Raw genomic sequence first — 25,750 nt, 5'->3', positions numbered from 1 at the left:
ATAGAGCATTGTAATTAATCACCGATACGAACATTAATATCCTGTCCCCATTCGCTCTCCCGTTGGCTGGCTCCTCCCTGGTGTAATATAGAGCTCGAGTGCTGCCGTACTCCATGATTGCGCGGTATACAGATCAATTTCGGTTATAATACATTCAGACAACGTCGGGTTGTAACTCTCAACGATAACGATGTCGAACTCGGAAGAAGCACTGAAATACTTTGCCACCTCTGCAGGGCTGGTTACCGTCAAGATGATGATGTTTGGACCAATGACCGCATTCTATCGGTTAAAAGACTCGGTAATATCACTTTTTCAAAGTCAGATAAGCAATGCCATGGCGCCCATGCATAGTTCTCATTTCTTTTCTTTTTATAATCATTGTACTAATGCTACTGTGAATCTCCGTAACATTTTCTTGTTTTACTGGTGTTAAATCAATGCCGTTGATAGATATAAAATGTATGCTCTCTTGATTGGTAGAATCGTAATATATACTGTTCGTTTGTTTGTTTTTGTATTTCTGCGTTTTCAAAATAATACATAATCATATACATACATTAACAATCATTTCTTAATTATACATAATATTATAAAATGTTCAGTACATTAAATAAGATGCATACAAACACAAATATTTTTCAATGAAATGGATAAAGTACAAAAAAAACGCAGGAGACCGCCGTCATGAGCGGTAAGCTTGAAATCTATGGCGGCTTCGTGAAAATTAGCGACTTAATAAGTAAGTAACATAATTTTACGCGCGAAATATTATTGTTCAAGTGTTTGCAGTGTGTTTGCAGTGCAAGTGTGGGTGGGGTTCTGATTGATTTGTGTGTAATCATTATTTTGGGTTAGTTAAATGAAAATTCTCAAAAAACGAGTTGGATAAGAATGAAGTTATTGTATTATTATGAACAACAAAATTATCGAATGAAGGTGGCAGTTGCTTATTCATATATTTGAACATAACAATTTCAACTTGGAGAGTATGTAAGTCAATGATTTTAATGTTTTTAACTTTAAAAATAATGGGTCTGTACGGGCTGAAAGGAGATCCAGTACAAATACGAAGGGCCCTTTTTGTAATGGAAGAACCGAACTAAGTTTGGTTACACCATTTTGCCCAACCAATATTACAATTCGTTAAATACGGAAGTACTAATGTGTTATACATAACGTAGTAAAAATAACGTAGTATAGGGCAAAAGAAATTGTAACTTATTTATGATTCCAACACTTTTGGATATACACATACTAGATACATAATGTAAGTGATCATTCCATGTTAAATTTTCATCAATAAATACTCCCAAAAACTTTGATGTCTTCTTTTGTTCGATTGGCATAATCAATTTCAATATTAATACGGAAATTATATAAAGGAGAAACATAGTATTAAAGTGCATAATATGTTTTTTTCTTCTTATTTTTAACGGCAGCTTGTTACACTTAAACCAGTTTGAAACTTTGCGTAATTCACAATTTAAAACATTCCCTAATGATTCTAATTTCTTATGAGAGCGAACAATATTTGTGTCATCTGCAAAAAGAATAAATGACAATAAAGAAGATGTGTCATACAAATCATTACTGTATACAATGAATAAAAGTAGACCTAAATGGAGCCTTGGGGAACACCACGATCAACGGAAAGTAAACAGAATTAAAACCGTTAACATAGACATATTGTTTTTAGAATATGAGAGGACTTGGGCCCGAATACTATAAAAACAAAAGTTTGTAGAGTAAATATAATGATAGAGCGTATCAAAAACTTTACTAAGATCTATACAAAAATACCAATCTCGTGTTCTTTATTTGCTATGGCATTAGTCATTTTATCATAAATTTGTACTAAGGCCAAGTCAGTAGAGTGATTTTTTGTAAAACCATATTGATTTAGATTTGATATTTTGTGAGTATTTAAAAAATCGAGTTACCTGTTAATTCTCTTCTTTTTTTTTTATAGATATAGTACTAGAAAGTAAAGAAATTGGGCGGTAATTACTAATTTCGTGCGAATTGTCTTTTTTAAAGATTCACCTTCGCTATCTTAAGTAAATCTGGAAAAACATCTTGCAATAAAGACTGATTAATAATATGGGTTAGCGGATTAGCAATAACATGTATTATTTGTTTTTAAAGTGATGTACTAATTCTATCACAACCTTGAGCTTTGGACATGCTTAATGCTTTAGTAACGTGAATAATTTTATTAGGGTTTGTGCATGGGACTTGTTAATTTCACTTGCAAATTGGGGGCAAATATTAATGAATAAAATGATTAGCATAATTACTAGAGTCTTCAATTATTCAGTTCAGTTCAGTTCAGTATTTATTTAATTCCATAGTAAAAAAACAAAAACGGTGACATCAAAATATTACTTTTACATAAATATGATTAACATAGTACAATATTGACAGTAAAAACAAACAAATAGGAATTAGGTTGCTGTATAAAAACCCTAGAGGGTTTGTCTGGACAGCCACCTGAAAAAAAAAACAGAAAAAAACAAAAAAACATTTTTTATGTTTAAGGAAAGCTCAACTTTTGGTAAAGGGTAAATTTCTTCCCCATAACTTCTATAATAACTTAGGATAAATGTTACAACTCGCCCTCTAATTTCGTTAATTTTACGGTATTTTTTATAAGTTGTTAAATTTGGTTCATTGGAGTTACGTAAATATATATTTTATACATGCGATTTCTAGTTTGTATTGATTTAAGTATACCTTTCGTTATCCAAGGTTTATTTGGTTTATTACTTTTACGTTTAACCTTTGCTAAAGGAATGTTTTTATCATAATAATTTTCATTAGCAGTATTTAAATCACTTAAATTCCTCCACAGCTAAATTCTGCTTTAATTCAATACTATGAGGGGTTTCTCTACGATACATAATATTATTAAGTGGTTTCAATTGGGACATTTCATGTTCATATTACAAAATTAGGCAAAGTTCTTGGCATAATTTTCCTCCAGTTACTTTTTTAGTAAATGCATTAGAAAAAATATTATCAATAAGCGTTGAGGAGTGTACATTAATTCTATTGGGCTTACTAATGTATGAACAAAATCCATACATGCATCAAATAAGTAAACCTGTCAGAATTACTACAATTATGGGGGTAAAAGAAAGACAATTGTTGCTATTTTATGAAGACATGATTCAAAATTGTTATAAAATAAATCTGAATTACTGTCAGGGGGTCAACAATACAATTTTTTCAATATATAATTATCAATTTCAATAAATAATACTTCTGTCTGTTCAAATTTGATATAGTAACGGACTCTAAATTTCAAATGATCAGCAATCATATATATATATATATATATGAATAAATAGATGTCCTATAGGGTGTTATATTGCTCTGGCTCGTAATATTATGAACCAGAGCAATATAACACTGAGTTCCTATAGGAAATCTATTTATTCAGATGATCATATCTCAGCCAATACTTAACATATTCAATTGGTTTTCGACATTCGGACATTATTTTTTATGATCTTTCGGAAAATTACGAAAAAAAATTGAAAAATTCCCAAAATAGATTTTTAATGACGTCACACTTCACCACTCTATTACCTTTTTTCGAGGGGCGTAGCCCAGCAAGCGTGAGATCTGTGAAAAATGGATATTTATTGTAATTTTTTAATCAATTAAGAGATTTTCTGAAAAATCAGAGGCTGTAATATTAATAAGTAGAGGTGTATTCATGTTTTGACAGGCTATGTTAGTTGGGTTAGAGTGGCCCTTTAAATGGCATAATGGAAAGAATAGTTCAACGGCATTTTGCTAGAGTGTTTTATCGTTTAGTGTCTCTTAAACAGTTATGTCATCCTTTAGACATGCTATTTCCTAAATTGCTAATTTCTTTATTGATTATTCGTAGCTTTCATAGCTTTACATAATGCATGATTTACCCCTCTCTAAGTCATATTTATGTTCTTCGCACTCACACTTTAGGCATTTGCGAACGAGGAGGATTTGGCTCTCTCTAATAAGAAAGATCGACGAACAGTCTTCAATCACCCCCAGATAGAGCGTATGCGAAGGTAAATAAAGGTTTGTAAAGTCACCGACTTTGTCTCAGGAGACATAAATGACATGCGTATTGTGTTTTTATAGACTTGTATTGGTCAGATCCGATTCGAATATGTATAGGTCCTTGGATATATCTTTACCATCCAAAGGACGCGACTTCTTTCGAACTGGTGTCCGTGAGAGTGAGTTTGTATAAGCGAAGACTGAGGGATCATCACCAAACCATCTCCCCTACAACCAAGGTGTTTTTTCCTCTCTTACCATAACTTTACTTCGTTCATGTATTATAGTCTCCTGGCAAATGTTAAAATAGAGTAGTGTCATAATATAAGGCTTTTGAGTTGTCTCTAAAAATAAAAAGAATCACACTTTTCTCTCTACGTGCATGAGGATCTTTCCATTGTATTTCATCAGTAGTTTTATAAAATCAATTCTCCCTACTATATTTGTTTATTATACTCTTTCCTCTCTTTGTTTTCCTTCGGTATATCTTCTCTCACTTCTACAGCTATCTGATTATTTGGTTCAATATTAATGTTCACTATATCATTTGCTTTATCCTAAAGTTAGTGACGACATCTCTTTCTAACCTCTTTCCTCTATCTTCCATCCTTTAGATGCAGCATGAATGACCTTGAGAATATCGTACCCTTCGTCATCATCGGGGGACTCTTCGCCGTCTTCTCTGGCTCTTCTCTCACCACCATCCTTTGGCATTATCGTATCTTTGTTGCTTCAAGGTTCTTACACTCCATAGCATACCTGTTACCCCTGCCCCAGCCGTCCAGGGTTCTTTGTTATGGGGTTGGATTTGGCACCAACCTGTCCATGGCCATCCGACTTCTGATGAACACCTGGCTTCTTTAAGATGGAAGAGAATACACTAATCTAATCCAATCCAGGAATGTATAAAGCGCCAATATCTAGTTGCCTAATCAAAGGCACTGATGAGACTTGAAAAGCTACCAGAAATATCAGTTCATGATTCTAATTGGGAAAGACAAAAAAGCAATGACTATTATTGTAAGCAATCTGAAATACTTTTTCTGTTCTGAAAGTGGATAACTGGTGACAAAAATGAAGGGCATATCCAAGTATTGCCTTCCATGTTAATAAAATAATTTTGTATTCAATTCTCTGCTTTACAGAAAGCCAGTGTTGTGCAATAAGTGTAGGGGTATGAGCAAACTTTCTACCCGTCTTGAAAGAATACGTGCAGAAGAATTGTAATTTCCTTAAATACTGTTTGAGTTATACCAAAAGCAAAGAATTTCCACAATCTAATCATGATATTATTGATGCGTCAACAATATCAGCTGCCTTATCTCATTGAAAGAACCTTCCTGATACTCCAGACATTTCTTATCTGGGAAAACACACTTTGAAAAATTCTTTTCACTTGAATATCCATTGTCATCATGCTATCTAAGATGAAACCCAAATTTTGCAAAGATAAAGAAGAGGAAATATTTGAATAAGCGAATTGTTGATCAAATACAAATTGTATTTGATCAACATGAACTTTAGATTGATCACTTTTAGACGGTTAGGTCTTTGCATCATTCAGCTTTAAATTATTAATGTTTAACCACAATTTTAGTTCAGAAATACATGTTTCAAAAAACGAAATCCCAGAAAAAATATGCTCCGGGGAAAAGTTTTTTTTTTTTCCTCGAGTACTACAAAACTCATATAGAAACTAAGTTCGATTGACGCACATTCGTGTTTTGAGTTTTTTGCATTGGAAAGGAGATGCGTGCTGTTGGTGGAAGAACGTCATTTGAGGCTGATCATCAATGTACGTTAGGGCTCCAACGTATAGCTGATTCATAGTTGTATTGCTCAATAATGGTTTTGCACGTAATTTTTAGTGACATGGAATCGCATTCACTTTTTTTTTCATAAGATGAGATTAACATTCAGCCTGAATGACTATTTTTCATAAAGGCCATGTGAGTAATCATTTTTTTAGATCTAATTTGATAGAGAACAATGTACTCATTTTAGATTAAATTGAGCAAGTACTAAAATGAGCAAGTATTTCAAAAGTTAGTGTCATTCTATCAATGTAATGGATTGGTAAATACGGAGTGAGATGATAACAAATTGACAGGGGAGAGAGAGAGACAGAGAGAGAGATGGAGAGAGAGAGAGAGAGGAGAATAGAGAGAATGAAGGAGAGATAGGAGAGGAGAAGAGAGGAGGGACAATACTAGAGAGAGAGAGAGAGAGAGAGAGAGAGAGAGAGAGAAAGAGAGAGAGAAGATGAGAGAGAAAGACAAAGAAAAGAGGAGAAAGAAAGAGAGAGGGAGGGAGGGAGGGAGAGGGAACTTGGGTCGAAAGAAGAAAGAGTTAAGGGAGAGCCGGAGAGAGACAAGCAAAGAGAATACTAGCTATTCACCCCATACTCAAATAAAGTCGGATATAAAAATGATGCGAAACTCGATAAATGTTTTGGAGGGAAAACCCGATAAAAAAAAAGGCAATATTTTTTTCTTCCAGTTCGGCCAGTTATACTATTTTATTATTGTTGACTTTAATTCATATAAAATATGTTCTTCAAGTGAAAGTGAAGCGAATATAAAAAAGATATATTCTCAAGACTATTTATCAATATGTAAGTTAGGGCTTTCAATTCAATTCAATTCAATTCAAAATGGTTTATTTAAAATAAAACTTTCATCGCGGCGTTTAGCCGAATTACAAAAGTTTACAAACAAAATTAATAATACACAGTGGCGTAATGAGCAAAAACGTTGGGGGGGGGGGGGGCTGACAAAAAAATCCAAATCACCCCCACTCTAACATGCAGTCCCTGCTGAACGTTTCTCGAAATTGGGTCTAGTGGCAAAGCCCGGCGGGGGTCAAGGGGCGGAGCCCCTAAGCTCAAGGGGTATGGGCATCAGTGGCGGATCCAGGAATTTCTTACGGGGGGGGGGGGCACAAAATGGCAAGGGTTGAAATGTAAAACGATGAAGCGACAGAACGAGGCTTTAACGGCGAGGGAGTGGAGTGACCAAGCAGGGGGTGGGTCTGGGAGGGGGTTCTGGCCCCCTCCCAGAGTAAGAAGCGTTTGCAATTTTAAAACCAAATTAGACGTATTTTCAGGCACTTCCTGGCAGAGGCGTCGCTAGACCTTTTTTAGTGGGGGGGGGGGGGGGGGTGTAGAGGCCACCGATTACCGACAAAACTAGCAACCAATTACCGACAAAATTAAATGTTCAATGTCTACAAATAACCCTATAAACCCGGGGCCGAAGCTAAAAAAAAAATTCATATGGACTATCTATAGTACTTGCATATGCGCGAAATGGTCATTTTCCTCGAAGACATAAATATACGTATTATTTAGTCAGCATCATAGCTATATATTTTAATGCAGGCGCGGAGCTAGGATCTTATTTTAGGGAGGGGCGGTAGTGAGCAAGAGAATCACTTAAAAGCGCGCTCATTAGGGGGTGTGGGTGATGGGCCTCCTGCGCGAATCGCGGAAGCTTAGACGTTTCCTTTAATTATAAGGAAAAGAAGACGATTAATTGTACCGTTTTCGACTAGTAATCCTTGGCTGAATGAAGTTTCCCCACCCCCTCCCATCCCCCACCCCCCTCTTTCACGTTTCATTAAATTATGAGAAAAAGCAGACGATTCGGTGTACTGTTCTCGACTCTTAATCCTTATCTAAATGAAGCTTTCCCCTCCCGCGCGAAGCGCGGAAGTTTTGACGTTTCATTAAAATTATTAGAGAAAGAAGACGATTCGTCGTACCGTTTTCGACTCTTAATAAGCCCTATTCTTCTATATTCAGTTTCCCCCCTCTCGCGCAAAGTGCGAAAGCTTTGACGTTTCCTCATATCATTAGAGAAAGAACACGATTCGTTGTACCGTTTTCGACTCTAAATAAGCCCTATTAATTTTGTCTGAACTCAGTTTTCCCTCTCGCGCGAAGCGCGGAAGCTTTGACGTTTCCTTAAATTATTAGAGAAAGAAGACGATTCGTTGTACCGTTCTCGACTCGACTAAATGAAGTTTCCCTTCCGCGCGAAGCACGGAATTTTTGGCGTTTCATCACAATATATAGAAAGGAAGACGGTTCGTCGTACCGTTGTTGACTCTTAAACCTTGTTTGAAATTAGTTTTCCCGAAAATTTTAAACGTCTGATTTCTTTAGCTGATATTATAGAAAAGTGAAACTTCGAGAAAAAACAAGTATTGTAGTTGTAGTCACTCTCGAAGTCGTCACAGCGGATAAGAAGACACAGTTCGTAGGGAAAAAAACTTGTCGGCCGACCGACAATATACATCTCACCGACTTCAAACTTCTGCATTGATATAGTACACGAGGATCGATCAAGAATACCGACACAGCTGACCCAACACAGCAACATATTTACCCGTTTCTTTCTTGCTCCCTCGACGAGACGACTCCACCCAACAACTCCCTTCTCTCTTTTACTCCCACTCCTCCTCTCTCAGACTCTTACCTCCCTTCTCTCTCCTCTCTTTCATCTCCCGTTTCGTTTGTTTCCCTTTCACTCTTTTTTCTTCTTTTTTCTTTCTTTTCCTTTCTTTCCTCTCCTCCCTCTTTTTCTTTTTTCTCTTTCTTTCTTCTCTTTTCTTTCCTTTCTTTTCCTTTCTTTCTTTTCTTTTCCTTTTTTTTCTTCTTTTCTTTCCCCTTTCCCTCTCTTTTTTCCCTCTCTTTTTTTTTCCCTCTCTTTTTTTCCCTCCCCCTTTTCTCTTTTTTCCGACGGCAGCGCAATTTTACCGACAATATCCTGACAGGTGGGGGGGGGGGGGGTGTCGCACCCCTCACCCCCCCCCCCCTTGGCGACGCCCCTGCTTCCTGGAGTAATATAATATGACGTAAAATTGCTTTCTCCTACCCCTTCCAAGAGTAGGGATCTTTTGCAATTTGAGAACCACATTTGGCGCATTAATGTCCACCGGCACTTCCTGGAAAAAAAGAGGCCTTCTTGAATTCAGACAAGATTAAGAGTAGAGACCGGTACAACGAATCGTCTTCTTTCTTTAATAATTTAATGAAACGGCAAAGCTTCCGCGCTTTGCGCGGGAGGGGAGTCGTTAGAAGTTAGAGAAAAGTGATCTGACACGTCGTGAGACGTTGTATAGATTATGCTTTGATGCCGGTACTTGACTGTAGTACTTGCAAAAATTATCTCGAGTGTATAAACTGTGTCGTTATCGGGGGCGCGGCTAGATCTTTTTCAGTGGGGGAGGGGGGAAGGGTGTAGAGGCCACCGATTACCGACAAAACGAGCCACCAATTACCAACAAATATAAAAATGCCAATGTCCAAATGCCTACAATTTTAACCCCATAAACCCGGGGCCAGGAACTAATTAATTTTTTCAGTTCCCCCCCCCCCTCCCGCGCGAAGCGCGGAAGCTTTGACACTTCATTATATTATTAGAGATAGAAGACGATCCGTTGTACCGTTCTTGACTCTTAATTCTTGGTTCGCCCCTCCTGTGCAAAGCGTGGAAGCTATGACGTTTCATTTAATAATTAGAGAAAGACGATTCATGGTTCCAACCCCGACTCTTAATCCTTGTCTGAATTCAGTTCCCCCCCCCCTCCCGCGCGAAGCGCATAAGCCTTGACGTTTCAATAAATTATTACTCTTAATCCTTGTCTGAATTCATTTTCGTCCATCCCGCGCGAAGCGCTGAAGCTTTCACGTTTCATTTAATTATTAGAGCAAGAAGACGATCCGTTGTACCGGTCTCGACTCTTAATCCTTGTCTGAAATCAGTCCCCCTCCCGCGCGAAATGCGGAAACTTTGTCTTTCAATAAATTATTACTCTTAACCCTTGTCTGAATTCATTTTTGCCCATCCTGCGCGAAGCGCGGAAGCTATCACGTTTCATTAAATTTATAGAGAAAGAAGACGATTCATTTTATCGTGTATTTGTCTGAATTCAGTTTTCCCCCTCCCACGCGAAGCGCGGAAGCTTTGTCGTTTTATTTAATTATTACTCTTAATCCTTGTCTGAAATCATTTTCGCGTTTCATCAAAACCGTTCTCGACTCTTAATCCTAGTCTGAATTCAATTCCCCCCCCCCCCCTCCCGTGCAAAACGCGGAAGACGATTCGTTGTACCGTTAGTACTCTTAATCTTGTCTGAATTCAATTTCCCCCACATTATGTGCAGTGTTACATGATGTAAGTATGGAACGCTCGTTCGCAAATCTGTGCACGCTCAGCCCGAGTGGTAGGTAGCATGTTATCTCCCGGCAGTGCTTTGCACAAAGCTTCTGGAAAGGATTTTTTTACCAGTGTTACTGTTGGTGGCCACTATAAGGCCCTTAGTGACAATAAAAACATAAGCTCTTCCTGGCTTTTTTGGGGAATGGGTCAGTGTGCAAGAATTAATGGAAAAACTAGCATTTTGTTGAAAATCATGTGATATCACGAACATATACATCACTTGTGAAAAAAAGTCGTGGTTCAATTTTATTTGGGGGGGCTGCCCCCCCCCCCCCCCAAGCACCCCCACCAGTACGCCAGTGATAATACATAATGTAATATATAACATAGCGTAACATGATATTTTGAATTTGTAAAATAAATCAGTATAAATACGAGAAATATAGCTTATTGCAACAAATGAAAACATACATTAGAAAGAAATCTGAATAAAATAGCATAAAGTAACATAGTTTTACTGAAATCATGTGAAAGAAGAAGGACTGAAGTAAGCAAAAAGCGGACAACGGAGCAAGTGTATGTGGTGGAAAAAAATCGAGAGTAAAACTGAAAGGTGGGAGTATAACATTTGCAAATACACTGTAACTTACTGAAATTAAGAGTGGGAGAGATTTACAAGGGAAGAGTTTTAAAAGGCTGAGAGGGGAAAAGGTATAGGAAGTAGTAGTAGAAAGCGACAATGGAAAATTCCTATAGGAGAATACGGAAATGAAGGGAAAAGAAGAAGAAGACGATGATGATGAAGAAGAAAAAGAAAAAGAAGAAGAAGAAATGGAAGGAGGAAAAGAAAGGAGGAAAAAGAAGTAGAAGAAAGAGAAGATAAAGATAAAAGAGTTAAAAGAGGAAAAGAACAAAACAAAGTGGAAATATACAACCATGTCTAAAGTAGACAAGAGATGGTGGTGAAGAGGGATGATAAACTATTGTCACATGACAGATTCAGTTAAATTCAATTAAGTTCAATCCAATATAGTAAAACTAGGGTAAAAATGGAGTAAAAAATACTTTAAAAATCATGAAACAAATATAATACAAAATTGGTATGAGTGTATACACAGGCAAAGGCAAGGCAATCAAATCAAAGAATGAAGGAAGAAGAAGAGGGAGAAGGGAAAGAAGAAAGAAAAAAAGGAGAAGAAGAAAATAAGTCTAGAAATAAGGAAAAGAAGAAATAAAAGAAGAAAAAAAGGAAGGAAAAGAAAAAGAAGTATAGAAGTGGAACGAAAAGAAGAAAAATAGGGGTGTCGAAGAACAAAAAGCAAAACAAAACAAAAAGGTGATGAAATTGCCGAGGCTGAAGGGTACAAGAAAAGGAGGATCATTCATCGTTTACTTTGGTTAAGTGCACGGATGAGGTAATACGGAATTGGACTATATTTTGCAGTCGTTTAGTTTTACATCTAATTTCAGGGATTTGGGATTTATGTCTTAGTGTTCTTCAATTATTTTCTGGAGGGAAATACTGTTTAAATTGATCAGTGAAGAGTAGGGTCTCTTGGAAGAACGACAAGCACAAACTCTTTCTTCTATCAGAGAGAGATTCGATTTTCAATTCATCTAGGACAGTGTCATAAGTTGAGTAACGTGCACCGATAAACACTCTCAAAACTCTCTTTTGGACTATTTCTAACCTGATGATTTTGTTTTTGGTGAGGCCTCCATTCCTACAGGGGCTGCATATTCAATGATAGGCCTTAAGTAGCACATGTATATGGTCAACAAGTCATCATATTTAGGGTAGACCATGACGTTTCAATAGTCTAAGCATATGAATTTTACTGCTTGCTCTCTTTATGATATTATTTATGTTTTTATCCCATTTTAAGTCATTCTGAATTATGACTCCTAATATTTTGGTGGCTTTAACAGTAGCCAGTTCATGATTTCCGGTATTTTTTATTTATTTATTTATTTTATTTATTTATTTATTTATTTATTTTTTTATTTATTTATTTATTTTATTTTTTTTTTTGGGGGGGGGGGTCATCTTCATATGATTATGATCACACAAGGTTAGAAAATAGTCCATAGACTTTTGTAATTCAGATGGTTGGTTACAGTTCCTACATTCAACAATTGACAAGTCATCCACATATTTAAAGGTATAGTTGAGTTCTGGAAAGATGGATTAACATCATCACCCATTGCTAGAAATATTATTGGACCTAATTTCGTTCCCTGCGGAACACCTGCATGTTATGACACCCAATCAGAACACGTTGAATGGTATCGTACACACTGCTGACGGGAACATAATTCAGCAATCCATGGAATAATGGCAGACCTGGTTCAAAGGTCGATAAGCTTTCTAATGGCTATCGTGTGGTCAACCCTATCAAAGGCTTTGGTAAAAATCAGTAACAATTACCAAAGATGTAGCTTTGAGTTTATCCGCATTTTGGAATAAGAGATGTAGCATGTTTATCAAGTAATGGTTTGTTGAGAGGAACTTTATATTACCAAATTGATTAGGGTCTATTTTGGGTCTTATATCTTGTAGAATCCACTTTGCCATGAAACCTTCAGCAATTTTGGCGAGATGGCTAGTAAGAGAAATCGGGCGAAGTTTGTCAATCGTAGGGAGGGGGGTAGTCTTCGGGATTGGAATAACGATGGCTCGTTTCCAGTCCTTTGGAACCTTGCTTTGGCTGAAAGAGGCATTAATGTCTGCAAGTGGGGTCGCAAGTTCTACACAACATTCCCTGATGATCCTAGCTGATATATTATCTGGACCGCCAGCCGATGCCCGTTGCACTCTTGACAGTTCTTTGTAAACCTCCCAAGATGAAACAGTCGGACATGGACTCCTAGAAGGTAAGTATGATGGAAGATCAGTTGGGCTTAATTGGTGGGTATCAGATGCAACGGAAGCAAAAAAAAATTGTTGATGGCAGAAGCTATTGCAAATTCATCGTTTGATGGTATGCCAGGAACGTAGATGGGGCTCGTGTCCTTTGCGTTACCAGTGATCACTCGGATTTGTCGAAACCAAGCTGAAGGGTTGCTTTTCTTTAAGCTTTGGACACGGATGCATAATATTCCTTTTTGCGTTTTCTATGCTTACTTCTGATATGTTGTAGAGTGTCGGATCCATATTAATTTGATTCACATCACGCCTCAAGTTTTACATGTTAATAAGTTCAGGGATCTGTGGAATCAGTTGTTCACCCCGGGTCTCTAGATCTCTCTTCGTTGCCGGCTAGATTTCAAAAGAAATGTGCCAGTCAAGAAGAAAAGAGTCACTGAGGGTTGGCATTTCAATCTACTTTTGATAAAACGAGACAATTACATGTTAGGGAGTAATGATCAAAGTTCATTTCTGCAGGGAGCATTGTAATAATATACAGGCATTAGTATTCTGACACGGATCCGGGCACGGCTCCTGACCCCATTGACTCTCCCGTTGGTTGTCTCCTTCCTAATGAGCTCCAGTGCTGTATACGTCGTACTACATGATAGCTATTGCGCGGTATATAGTTCAATTTCAGACAGGGTCGGGTTGTAACTCTCAACGATAACGATGTCGAACTCCGAAGAAGCACTCAAATACTTTGCCACCTACGCAGGGATGGTCTCCGTCAAGATGGTGATGCTTGGACCACTGACTGCATTTTATCGGATGAGAGACTCGGTAATATCAATTTTTCAAAGTCAGATAAGCAATGCAACGGCGTACATTTTTTTGTAAGATTATATCTATCGACCCCCTCTTGACGCGTAATATAGTACAAGAATATTTACATAATATCAATATTACAATAGTATAACAATGATAAACACCATGTGATAATATCAACAATGATAAACATATGATAATAATTTATGAACGAAGATAAACATGTGATAATATGATCAATGATAAACATGTGATAATACACTCTAAAAACTGAAATGTTGTTAAATCACCATTTAAAAGGGCCCGAGGAGTGACCATTTTTTCAAAATGGTAGATTAACACTTTGAATATGATGGATCCAACACTATAAATGTTGAATCTAGCAGGTTAAAAGAAACAATCTGACATTTTGAAAGAGTGGTCACTCCTCGGCCCTTTGAAATTGACATTTAACATTTCAGTTTTTAGAGTGTATGAACAAATAATTATTTACAAATCAAGGCGAACTGGGCAATTCACCCTCCTACCGCTACGAGTGTGCCTAACAACATTGCTTACTCTGTGAGATATCATTTACAGTATTACCATCTACCCTCGGTTTTTTAGAAAAATGTAAAATAATTATTCTAACAAATTTGGCTAATTTCTTCACTCAGCTGGCAAGCATGAGCTGTATTAAAAACCTTATCCATGTGAAACGCATTTGGTCTTAGGCTAGTTACTACCACACAAGTAGTTTTTCTCATTTTGAAAGAATGGACATACACAAATATAATGAAATTCATCACCAATATATATTGATGGACAAAGTGGGCACTGCAAATCTTGTACTACATTTGCATCGAATCTGCCTTTATTAACTGGTAATCTATGTGATCATTCGTATAATCATTGTACTCATGCAATTAGGAATCTCTGTAACATATCTTCTGGTTCTGCCGGTGGTGAATAAATGTTTTTTCCAGATAACAAATATGCCCTCTCGATCGGTAGAATTGTAATATGGTATATTTAGCAACCTTGCTCATAGAATTGAGTCGACTAGACTCCATTTTGTTAAAATCTATAAGGTTTATTACAGAACCCACTGAGTTCCCATGTTGGTGTCAAGAAATGCCACTTGGTAAAACTGGTTATTTTTGTATTAAGCAAATTGAATCGAAATTAATTTGACTTTTAATAAGCAGTCACATGATCCGAGTTATAATTTGAGACTGAGGTTGATTTTGTATTTCCTTGAGTTCTTAGGCTAGCTAAATACAAAAAAATTGAAACTTTTACCGATAATAATGGTATATTATGTTTTCTCTCATTATTCCATTTGCAAACAACGTTCTATAAAGCGTAATGAGAAAAAAATCTTTAACAGCATTTTGCAAGATTGACTAATCGTAAAATGCCTCTTAAACAGTACTGTTGTTATCATCCTTTAAACATGCCATTTCCTCAATTGTCAATTTCTGAATAGATCTTTCACATTTCTTAGCTTTACATAATGCATATTTTAGTCTTGTTTTTTGCACTCACCTTTTAGGCTTTTGCGAACGAGGAGGATTTCGTTCTCACCGGTTTGAAAGGTCGACGTCCAGTTTTCGATCACCCCATGATAGAGCGTATACGAAGGTAAAGAAAGATTTGTGAAGTCACTGACTCCTTTTGAGGAGATTATTACATAATCACAATTATTTGTGTTTTTATATAGACGTGTATATTGATCAGATAAGATTTGAATATGCACGTCTTGGAACTTATCTCAGGCCTGACAATTACCTAAGGCCGATACAGCTATCTTATAACAGGTTCATTATTGATGCTCATTTTGTCATTGACTTTATCCTTTAAGTTAATGACGACATTTCTTTCTAACCTCTTTCCTCCATCTTCAATTCTTCAGATGCAGTCTGAATGACCTTGAGAATATCGTACCCTTCGTCATCATCGGGGGACTCTTCGCCGTCTACTCTGGCTCTTCTCTCAGCACGATCCTCTGGCATTACCGTATCTTTGTCGCTTCCAGGTTCTTACACAGCATATCATATCTGATACCCCTGCCCCAGCCGTCCAGGGCTCTGTGTTACTTTGTTGGAATTGGCACCAACCTGTCCATGGCCATCCGACTTCTGATGAACGCCTGGCTTCTTTAAGATGGAACAGTATACAAATAATACACAACAGTGAGGGCATTTGTAAGAATTACCCACACGAGGTGCCTTTTAAAAAGTCTAACACGCCCAAGGCGATAGCCGAGGGCGTTTGGATTGTTTTCATGGTACCAAGTGTGGGTAATTTTCCTAATGCCCAAACAAAAATGATGTGTATTGCTTATAAGATTATGATTTATTTGTTTTATAAAATTAAGTTTTATAACATGATTTTGATAATGACCGGTCATCCGGTCATTATCCAAATTACGCAAAATGAGGCAAAATAAATGTCACGTGTACGCTTTCAACCAATCATTTGATTACGTCCACGTCATCATCTTATAAAACGTAATACTACCTTTATTTTATAAAGCATCTTTTAAGATATAAAAAAAACGCATTAAGGAAACGCAGTATGGCATGAATAATATAACTAGGCGTTGTGGCGTGTGCCTGTAATCCAGCTAACAATGGAAGTTACAAACTGATTCAGCCGAGGACGCAGGTTCGAAACTGAGTCACGTCTTTCGGATGCCGGATGGTGACGTTAAAAGTCGGTCCCCAGACGTAAATAATCATGTCGGATTGATACACGTCTGTAAAAACCCAATTACACACACGGCATGAATAATATTGAGTACAACGAAAAACAATGCGAAGACAAATAGAAAATTATTATTCAGAACTTATTAAAATAATCTTATAAATGTTTGGCAGTTCTTAAGTTCAAGGGGTAAAGAAGTTTCAGTTATTAGGAATGGTGACTGAAAAAGCCATACGATAATAATCATGGCAGGAAAAGAAAATCACCCTTTGTAATCAATTTTGTTTGAGAAAGGTTTGATTTTTGCTCTGTCAAGATTCGAGGGAAAAAATAAAAACAAACAGCCACGGCCTTCAGCCCTGAACGCATTGGATTCCTTTCCCTTTTGAATTGTCTACCTGAATGGTTTCATCCAAGTGAGATTATGATTGATCAAATTAAAGACACATTGCAGCTCCTAGTTCGTTCAGCAGTGTTTCTTACTAACGGGAAGGCAAGTTAGTTAGATCCATTCACATCGATGTGTCACATGATAAAGATGGTAAAGATTCAGGATATTTTCAGATGGGTTCCAATGATGCATTGTGGTCGTAATATTTAGATACGCTTCACGCATTAAAGTTGATTTTACTTGTAAGGCCTACATTGACCGGTCGGGAAAGAGGGGGGGGGGTGCGAATGGACAACAATCTGAATTAAAAATGTGAAAGAAAGAAAAAGGAATACCTAGAAATTATGTTCCGGGGGGTCGGGAACCACCCCCTCCACTTTGCTAAGAAATGTTATTCTAACATGAATGAAGAGCCGAATGTTATTGGTACAGTTGGAATAAAATTCCAATTAAACCAAGGATTTTTTTTTTAATAATTAGGATACTATTAAACCTGTATTGTTTGTAAATTGTTTTCTTTCCTCGAGTCCTACAAAACTCATAGAATTCTATGTAACTATAGAAACTAAGTTCAATAATAATTGATGCACATTCGTATTTTGAACAATGTACTCGTTCTAGATTAAATTGAGAAAGTACTAAAATGAGCAAGTATTTTAAAAGTTATTGTAATAGAGTGGTAAATACGGAGTAAGAGGATAAAACGTGGCAGGAGGGAGAGAGAGGGAGAGAGAGAGGGAGAGAGAGAGAGAGAGAGAGGAGAGAATAGAGAGAATGAAGGAGAGAGAGAGGAGAGGAGAAGAGAGGAGGGATAATGACAGCGAGAGAGAAAGAGAAAGAGAGAGAGAAGATGAGAGAGAAAAACAGAGAAAAGAGGAGAGAGAAAGAGAGAGAGAGAGAGAGAGAGAGAGCGAGACGGAGGGACGGAGAGGAAAGGGGTCAAAAGGAGAAAGAGTTAGGGGAGAGCCAGAGAGAGACAAGCAAATAGAATAGGCCTACTATATTCACTGACCCCATAAATCAAATAAAGTCGGATATGATGAGAAACTCTATCAACATAGTTTTACAGCAATTGATTTAAATGTTTTGGAGGGAAAGCCCGATACAAAAAGAAAGCAATATTTTTTGTCCAGTTCGGCCAGTTTAAAACCATGATTATTGTTGTTGGCTTTGATGCACATAAAATGTGTTCTTTAAGTGAAAGTGAAGCGAATATAAAAAAGATTTGTTCTTAGGGCTATTTATCAATATGTAAGTTAGGGCTTATAAGCTGTAGAGTGGCGGATCCATATTAATTCACATCACGCCGTGTTTCGATGTCGCCATTCCGGAGCATGCAGGGTTTGACTTCAAGTTTACATTTTACTTCAGGGATCCAGGGTTTATAGTCTCACCTCCCTGAGGGATCTGTGGATTCAGTTGTTCACCCCGGGTCTCTAGGGGTGCGTTTAATCGACACTTTTTCACCCTAGAATCACGGTTTCTAAAGACGTTTAGTTTAAAACGCAATGCGTTCAAGCGATTTTTTCGTCGGTCGTAAAAATAAACGTGTTTGAAAACACAAACATGAAACGCTGAAAAAGATGCGTTTTGTATCATGATTCTGCAGAATCACGGTCGCTAAAATTCGATTGAACGGACGGAGTTTTCAATCATGATTGTATGACGGAGCCTGTTCCGGTTTGGACAAAAACCGCGCGCCTGCTTTTCATGCAATTTGCGTTTACTATACCATGCTCTTTATCGTGGCCTGTTCCGTTATGTTATACCCTGTTTTCCTCTTTTTCTCTTTCTGTCTTTCCTTATGCTATTCTTTGTTTCTTCCTTCTATTCTTATGTTATTCTTTGTTTTTTTCCTTCTATCACCTTCCCTTATGTTATTCTTTATTTTTATAATTCTATCACTTTCTCTTCTGTTATTCTCTGTTTCTTCTTTCTATTCTTATGTTAATCTTTGTTTTTTTCCCTCTATCACCTTCCCTTATGTTATTCTTTATTTTTATAATTCTATCACTTTCTCTTCTGTTATTCTCTGTTTCTTCTTTCTATTCTTATGTTAATCTTTGTTCTTTTCCTTCTATCAGCTTTTCTTATGTTCTTCTTTGTTTTAATCATTCTATCACTTTCTCTTTCTGTCTTTCCTTATGTCATTCTTTGTTTCTTCCTTTTATTCTTATGTTATTCTTTGTTTTTATAATTCTATCACTTTCTCTTTTGTTATTCTTTGTTTCTTCCTTCTATTCTTATGTTAATCTTTGTTTTTTCCCTTCACTCACATTCTCTTATGTTCTTCTTTGTTTTAATCATTCTATCACTTTCTCTTTCTGTCTTTCCTTATGTTATTCTTTGTTTCTTCCTTTTATTCTGATGTTATTCTTTGTTTTTCATTCTATCACTTTCTCTTTCTGTCTTTCCTTATGTCATTCTTTGTTTCTTCCTTTTATTCTTATGTTAATCTTTGTTTTTTCCCTTCACTCACATTCTCGTATGTTCTTCTTTGTTTTAATCATTCTATCACTTTCTCTTTCTGTCTTTCCTTATGTTATCCTTCTATCACCTTGTCTTATGTTATTCTTTGTTTTTATAATTCTATCACTTTCTCTTTTGTTATTCTTTGTTTCTTCCTTCGATTCTTACGTTAATCTTTGTTTTTTCCCTTCACTCACATTCTCGTATGTTCTTCTTTGTTTTAATCATTCTATCACTTTCTCTTTCTGTCTTTCCTTATGTTATTCTTTGTTTCTTCCTTTTATTCTTATGTTATTCTTTGTTTTTCCTTCTATCACCTTCTCTTATGTTATTCTTTGTTTTTATCATTCTATCCCTTTCTCTTATGTTATTCTTTGTTTTAATCATTCTATCACTTTCTCTTTCTGTCTTTCCTTATGTTATTCTTTGTTTCTTCCTTGCATTACATTCTCTTTTTGTCTTTCATCATGTTATTCTTTGTTTTTATAATTATTCTATCACTTTCTCTTTTGTTATTCTTTGTTTCTTCCTTCTATTCTTATGTTATTCTTTGTTATTTACTTCTATTACCTTTTCTTATGTAATTCCTTGTTTTAAGCATTCTATCACTTTCTCTTTCTGCCTTTTCTTATGTCATTCTTTGTTTCTTCCTTATATCACCTTCTCTTACGTTATTCTTTGTTTTAATAACTCTATCACTTTCTCTTTTTGTCTTTCCTTATATTATTTTTTGTTTCTTCCTTCCATCACCTTCTCATTCTTTGTTTTATTATTGCGATCTATGCTCAAAACAGCAGTCGACAGTCGGCCGTAAACAATTCCAAAAAGCGCGCGCCGAAGTTGACCTATACTTCCTGGGTCAAACTGCGAGGGTGATGCGCAGTGGCTGGGCTCGAAATGAGCTAGAATCAGTGTTGATGAAAAATCGCTTGAACGCTAACCGCAATGACCTTGTTTTTTGTAACGGCGTTTTGATTTGTGATTCATGTTTGTGATTCTAGCTTCGAAAATTCGATTGAACGCACCCTAGATCTCCTCTTCGTCGCCAGCCCGGGCTAGACTCATCTCAGCCGCTGATTGGCGTGGAAATTAGCCCGAGTCACGAGGCCTTGTCAAAAGGCTGTAGTGCGAACTGAGCTTTGTGTCATTAATTTCAAAAGAAATGTGCTAGTCAAATAGAAAAGAGTCACTGAGGGTTAGCATTCAAATCCACTTTTGAAAACGAGACAATAGGGACTTTTAGATTTGCACGTCGACAGCTTTGACTGCAACGTTTGACGTCATTTTAAGGCACTGCGCATGCGTCACGTCGTCTCAGTCGGCGATCGAGAATGCGTCAACCTTGATTTTCCTAAATCTAGTACGGTACTAGTATATGCCGCGTGCGCATAAAATATACAGTTCCTCAGGTAGACAAAGGAACATCCCTTCCCTGCTATTATGTAAACATGTGTAGAACAGGTGTCACATGCCTATTCACCTGATCTACACATTTTTACATAATAGCAGTGAAGGGATGTTCTTTTGTCTACCACAGCAATTGTTGAGGGTAGAATGAGGAACTGTATATTTTGTCCTCTGTCTTTGTCCATCATATTCATAGTGTTACTTCCTGCATGCATGTATATCATCGAGTGCAATCTAAAAGATTTCTAATTGTAGTCAACATGGGCAGCTGAGTACGTTGACACGCATGATCAGTCGGCGTTCGTCGTGTTCTCGTCCACTCAACCTAAAAATCCCGACTAACAGGATTTAGGGCGTACTGATCAAAGTTCATTTCTGCAGAGAGTATTGTGTTGATCACCGTTACAAGCAATAGTATAGTATCCTGACCCGTATACTGACCCCGTTCACGTTCCCGTTGGCTAGTCTCATTTCTGGTATTGAGCTCCAGTGCTCTCGTACTATCCTATACAAGTCATACATTCACATCCTATACAAGTCATATATTCACACAGGGTCGGTGGTTGTAACTCTCAACGATAAACGATGTCGAACTCCGAAGAAGCACTGAAATACTTTGCCACCTATGCAGGGCTGGTTACCGTCAAGATGATGATGCTTGGACCACTGACTGGATTCTATCGGACAAGAGACTCGGTAATGTCAATTTTTCAAAGTCAGAGCGTGCATTTTTGTAAGATTGTATTGACTCTCTATCGACCCCCTCTTGGCGCATAATCAGTTATGAGAGTACAAAAATATACATAGTATCAATATAACAGGGATAGTATAACAATGATAAACATATGATAATATGAACAAAAATAAACATGCGATAATAATTATGAACAATAATAAACATGTGGTATTATGAACAATGATAAACATGTAATAATATGAACAAATAAACTTATTTACAAATCAATTAAGGCGAACTTGGCAATTCACCCTCCTGCACGGATGAGTCCTATACTGCTACGAGTATTCATAATAACATTGCTTACTTGTGAACTATATCATTTACAGTATTACCATTCATCCTTAAACCCGATCTTTAGAAAATGTGAAATGATTATTCTAACAAATTTGGCTAATTTCTTTAGCTGTATTAAAAACCTTAACCTTAACGCACTTGATGTTAGGCTACTACCACACAAGTATAGTTTCTCTCATTTTGAAAGAATGTACATACAAAAAGAAATTCATCACCAATATCTATTAATGGACAAAGTGGGCACTGCAAATCTTGTACTACATTGGCATAAAATCTGCCTTTATTAACTGGTAATCTATGTGATCATTTGTATAATCATTGTACTCATGCTGCTGGGAATCTCTGTAACACATGGCCCTGGGAAGCGGGGGTGTTGGGGGTGCTGCAGCACCCCCTGCAAATTTTTTCGGTATGATATATTAACTGTATATATACGAAATTATAACGTTTCTTTCCCAAAATCATATACAATTACCCCTCGAAGCTTTTTTTTTAATTTTTTTTATTTAAAAATAAAGAAATTGTGGTAATTGGTGACCAAAAATGACAGACCTTACCCCACCCCGATCGACCAAATTTTCAAATTATGGAGATATTTTGCGAGAAAAAAAAATGACCTCCTACCCCCCCCCCCCCCCCCCCCCCCCCCCCCGCTTATTCAACGGCTGGCTGAGTCGTTGCGAAAATTTCGCAATATATATATCTCAGCGGCTTCGGTGAAAAAATTGTTCCCAGGACCCTGAGCACCCCCGGTGAAAAAATCGTTCCCAGGGGCCTGCTGTAACATTTCCTTGTTCTGCCGGTGGTGAATCAATGTTCCGTCCAGATAATAAATGTATGCCCTCTCGATCGGTAGAATTGTAATATGGTATATTCAGCAACCTTGCTCATATTATTGAGTTGACTAGACTCTATTTTGTTAAAATCTATAGGCTTGTTACCGAAGCCATTGAGTTCCCATTTTGATGACAAGAAATGCAACTTGCAGTAAAACTAGTTATTTTTTAATCAAGGAAATAGAATCGAAATTAGTTTAAATTTTTAATAAGCAGTCACATTCTGAGTCATAATTTGAGACTGAGGTTGATTTCATATTTCCTCGAGTTCTTAGGCTAGCTAAATACAAATATTGAAGCTTTTACTGATGTATTAGTGTGATATATTATGTTTTCTCTCATTATTCCATTTGCAAACAACGTGATTATGAAGTGTAATGAGAACGGCATTTTGCAAGATTGATTATTCGTAAAGTGTCTCTTAAAGGTATTACAAAGTTTTGGTATGGGGTCATGAATTTGGTTCAAATTAACATATTGGAAGCATATGCGTTCCTACAATATACATTAATCGTTGTCGCGGTTAAAATCGAGTCTAAAGTTATGAAATTATAAATAATAAACTCTTTATGTTGTATAGCTCCCTCTCAGGGTCAAGATATTAATTTAGCTATGAAACAATGTTTCTTGATTAAAATCGACCGATTAGCTATTTCCGTTTGGAAATTGTATATCCCAACTACATATTCTGAGATTTTCATGGTTGCAGCTACCATTGTACGGCCATAGGCGCCATTTGAAATTTATCAAAATTTACCGGGAGCACCGGTAAATTTGTATATTCAATTTTTCTCGAAAACAGAAGTGTTTTAGGGGCTAATTTTTTTAGTGCTTATAATACATCCACAGGGGCATCCAAATATATCAAACTTGTAAAGATTCACTATCCACCCAATTTTCAAAATTTCCCAAAACTTTGTATTACCTTTAAACAGTTGTTATCATCCTAAAACATGCCATTTCCTCAATTCTCAATTTCTGAATCGATTTTTCATCGATTTTTTCAGATTTCTTAGCTTTATATAATGCATGATTTACCCATAATTTATAGTCATAATATTTATGTTCTTTGCATTCACATTTTAGGCATATGCGAACGAGGAGGATTTCGTTCTCACTGGTTTGAAAGATCGACGACCAGTTTTCAATCACCCCATGATAGAGCGTATACGAAGGTAAAGAAAGATTTGTGAAGCCATTGACTCCTTATGAGGAGACATATTACACAAGTATTTGTGTTTTTATATAGACGTGTATATTGATCAAAGAAGATTTGAATATGTACGTCTTAAATTGGGACTTATCTCAGGCCTGATAATTACCCGATACAGGTATCTGAAAACAGGTTCATTATTGATGTTCATTTGGTCATTGACTTTATCCTATAAGTTAATGACGACATTTCTTTCTAACCTCTTTTCTCCATCTTCAATTCTTCAGATGCAGCCTGAATGACCTTGAGAATATCGTACCCTTCTTCATCATCGGGGGACTCTTCGCCGTCTTCTCTGGCTCTCCTCTCAGCACGATCCTCTGGCATTATCGTATCTTTGTCGCTTCCAGATTCTTACACAGCATAGCATACCTGATACCCCTGCCCCAACCGTCCAGGGCTCTTTGTTACTTTGTTGGAATTGGCACCAACCTGTCCATGGCCATCCGACTTCTGATGAACACCTGGTTTCTTTAAGATGGAACAGAATGAACTTATACCTTTCTTTTATAAAGCGCCTTTTTAAGATATTAAAGAAAAAGGAAACTCAGTATGACACGAATAAAATTGAGTACAAACAAAGAAAATGCAAAGAAAATTAGAAAATAATGGCTTCAGAACTTATCAATAATTGTTATTACAGTCTAGCAGTTCTTTTGTTAAAGTGGTGAAAAAGGTTCAGATCTTAGGAATGGTGACTGAAAGCAAGAAAAGAAAACCACCCTTTGTAATTTGTTTGAGAACGTTAGATTTTTCCCATGTCAAGATTTGACGGAAAGTAAAAAATAAAAAACGAACAGCCATGGCCTGAACACACTAGATTCCTTTCGCCTTTTAATTGTCTACCTGAATGGCTTCATCCAAGCGAGATTATATTCCACCCTATTAGGGTGGAATATAATTAAAACTAACCCGCTTTTCCTTTATCAATTTATCAAGAAACACTGCTGAACGATGCACACTTAGGCTAAGTGTGCATCGTTCAGCAGTGTTTCTTGATAAATTGATAAAGGAAAAGCGGGTTAGTTTTGGGTGGGTCCTTATGGTCGTAATATTTAGGCATGCTTCACGCATTTAAGTTGAATTTACTTGAAATTTGTGGGCCTACATTGACCGATCGGGAAAGAGGGAGGGGCGGGGGCGAATGGACAACGACCTGAATTACAAATGTGAAGAAAAAAAAAACGAAATCCAAGAAATTAAGTTTCGGGGGGGGGGGGCTTTGCTAAGAAATGTTATTCCATCATTCATGAAGGGCCGAATTTTATTGGTTCAATTGGAATAAAATTCCAATTAAACCAAGGAATTAAAAAAAAAAAAATTGATTATATTATCAAACCTGTATTGTTTGTAAAATGTTTTCTTTCCTCGAGTCCTACAAAACTCATAGACTTCTATGTAACTATAGAAACTAAGTTCGATAATAATTGACGCACATGCGTATTTTGGGTTTTGCATTCAACAGGTCTTGCGTGCTGTTGATGGAAGAACGTCATCATAATGCTGATCTTCAATGTCTTGCTGAATCATGATTGTATTGCTCAATAATTATTTGTTTTGTACGTGATTTTCAAGGAGATGGAATCACATTCATTTATTGTATACGATGAGATTAACATTCAGCCTGAACGACTGTTTTTCAAAAGGACCGTGTGAGTAATTTAGATCTAATATGTAGAATAATAATAAAATTGATATAGAACAATGTCCTCATTATTAGATTAAATTGAGCAAGTACTAAAATTAGGAAATATTTAAAAGTTAGTGTCATTCTATAATTTATGTAATAAAGTGGTAAATGGGAAAGGATAAAAGTG

General features: G+C 36.6%; 3 protein-coding genes and 1 long non-coding RNA gene across 4 annotated transcripts; 3 read left to right on the top strand and 1 right to left on the bottom strand.

Moving 5' to 3' along the window:
• The first annotated feature begins 31 nt into the window (after window positions 1–31).
• LOC579110 (microsomal glutathione S-transferase 1) lies at window positions 32–5,096 on the top strand. The gene is made up of 3 exons (XM_779244.4): window positions 32–301; window positions 3,976–4,064; window positions 4,671–5,096. The coding sequence occupies exons 1-3, from the start codon at window positions 191–193 to the stop codon at window positions 4,918–4,920; spliced, it is 450 nt and encodes a 149-aa protein (XP_784337.2). The 5' UTR covers window positions 32–190; the 3' UTR covers window positions 4,921–5,096.
• Window positions 4,786–24,480, bottom strand: LOC115929648. The gene is made up of 2 exons (XR_004066629.1): window positions 24,398–24,480; window positions 4,786–4,907 (listed from the first exon to the last, which is right to left on the bottom strand). It is a non-coding gene; the product is annotated as an uncharacterized LOC115929648 (long non-coding RNA).
• On the top strand, window positions 13,533–16,223 carry LOC589095 (microsomal glutathione S-transferase 1). Its single transcript, XM_788749.4, has 3 exons — window positions 13,533–13,911; window positions 15,431–15,519; window positions 15,791–16,223. The coding sequence occupies exons 1-3, from the start codon at window positions 13,801–13,803 to the stop codon at window positions 16,038–16,040; spliced, it is 450 nt and encodes a 149-aa protein (XP_793842.2). The 5' UTR covers window positions 13,533–13,800; the 3' UTR covers window positions 16,041–16,223.
• Window positions 21,166–24,745, top strand: LOC754063 (microsomal glutathione S-transferase 1). The gene is made up of 3 exons (XM_001178007.4): window positions 21,166–21,547; window positions 23,807–23,895; window positions 24,161–24,745. The coding sequence occupies exons 1-3, from the start codon at window positions 21,437–21,439 to the stop codon at window positions 24,408–24,410; spliced, it is 450 nt and encodes a 149-aa protein (XP_001178007.1). The 5' UTR covers window positions 21,166–21,436; the 3' UTR covers window positions 24,411–24,745.
• Window positions 24,746–25,750: the final 1,005 nt, after the last annotated feature.

The sequence above is a fragment of the Strongylocentrotus purpuratus genome, unplaced genomic scaffold (assembly GCF_000002235.5).
Source record: "Strongylocentrotus purpuratus isolate Spur 01 unplaced genomic scaffold, Spur_5.0 spur5_scaffold_5, whole genome shotgun sequence".
Lineage (NCBI taxonomy): Eukaryota > Metazoa > Echinodermata > Echinoidea > Camarodonta > Strongylocentrotidae > Strongylocentrotus > Strongylocentrotus purpuratus.
Note: the sequence above shows the minus strand (reverse complement) of the source record. Positions and strands in the feature narration are given on the sequence as shown.

What these genes read in the sequence shown, in the direction of transcription:
- LOC754063 (XM_001178007.4), top strand. Translation starts at nt 21,437, where the DNA reads ATGTCGAACTCCGAAGAAGCACTGAAATACTTTGCCACCTATGCAGGG. An exon ending in TCTATCGGACAAGAGACTCG is followed by an intron (nt 21,548 to 23,806) that starts GTAATGTCAATT and finishes TTCACATTTTAG; the next exon opens with GCATATGCGAACGAGGAGGA. An exon ending in ATGATAGAGCGTATACGAAG is followed by an intron (nt 23,896 to 24,160) that starts GTAAAGAAAGAT and finishes TCAATTCTTCAG; the next exon opens with ATGCAGCCTGAATGACCTTG.
- LOC589095 (XM_788749.4), top strand. Translation starts at nt 13,801, where the DNA reads ATGTCGAACTCCGAAGAAGCACTCAAATACTTTGCCACCTACGCAGGG. An exon ending in TTTATCGGATGAGAGACTCG is followed by an intron (nt 13,912 to 15,430) that starts GTAATATCAATT and finishes CTCACCTTTTAG; the next exon opens with GCTTTTGCGAACGAGGAGGA. An exon ending in ATGATAGAGCGTATACGAAG is followed by an intron (nt 15,520 to 15,790) that starts GTAAAGAAAGAT and finishes TCAATTCTTCAG; the next exon opens with ATGCAGTCTGAATGACCTTG.
- LOC579110 (XM_779244.4), top strand. Translation starts at nt 191, where the DNA reads ATGTCGAACTCGGAAGAAGCACTGAAATACTTTGCCACCTCTGCAGGG. An exon ending in TCTATCGGTTAAAAGACTCG is followed by an intron (nt 302 to 3,975) that starts GTAATATCACTT and finishes CTCACACTTTAG; the next exon opens with GCATTTGCGAACGAGGAGGA. An exon ending in CAGATAGAGCGTATGCGAAG is followed by an intron (nt 4,065 to 4,670) that starts GTAAATAAAGGT and finishes TCCATCCTTTAG; the next exon opens with ATGCAGCATGAATGACCTTG.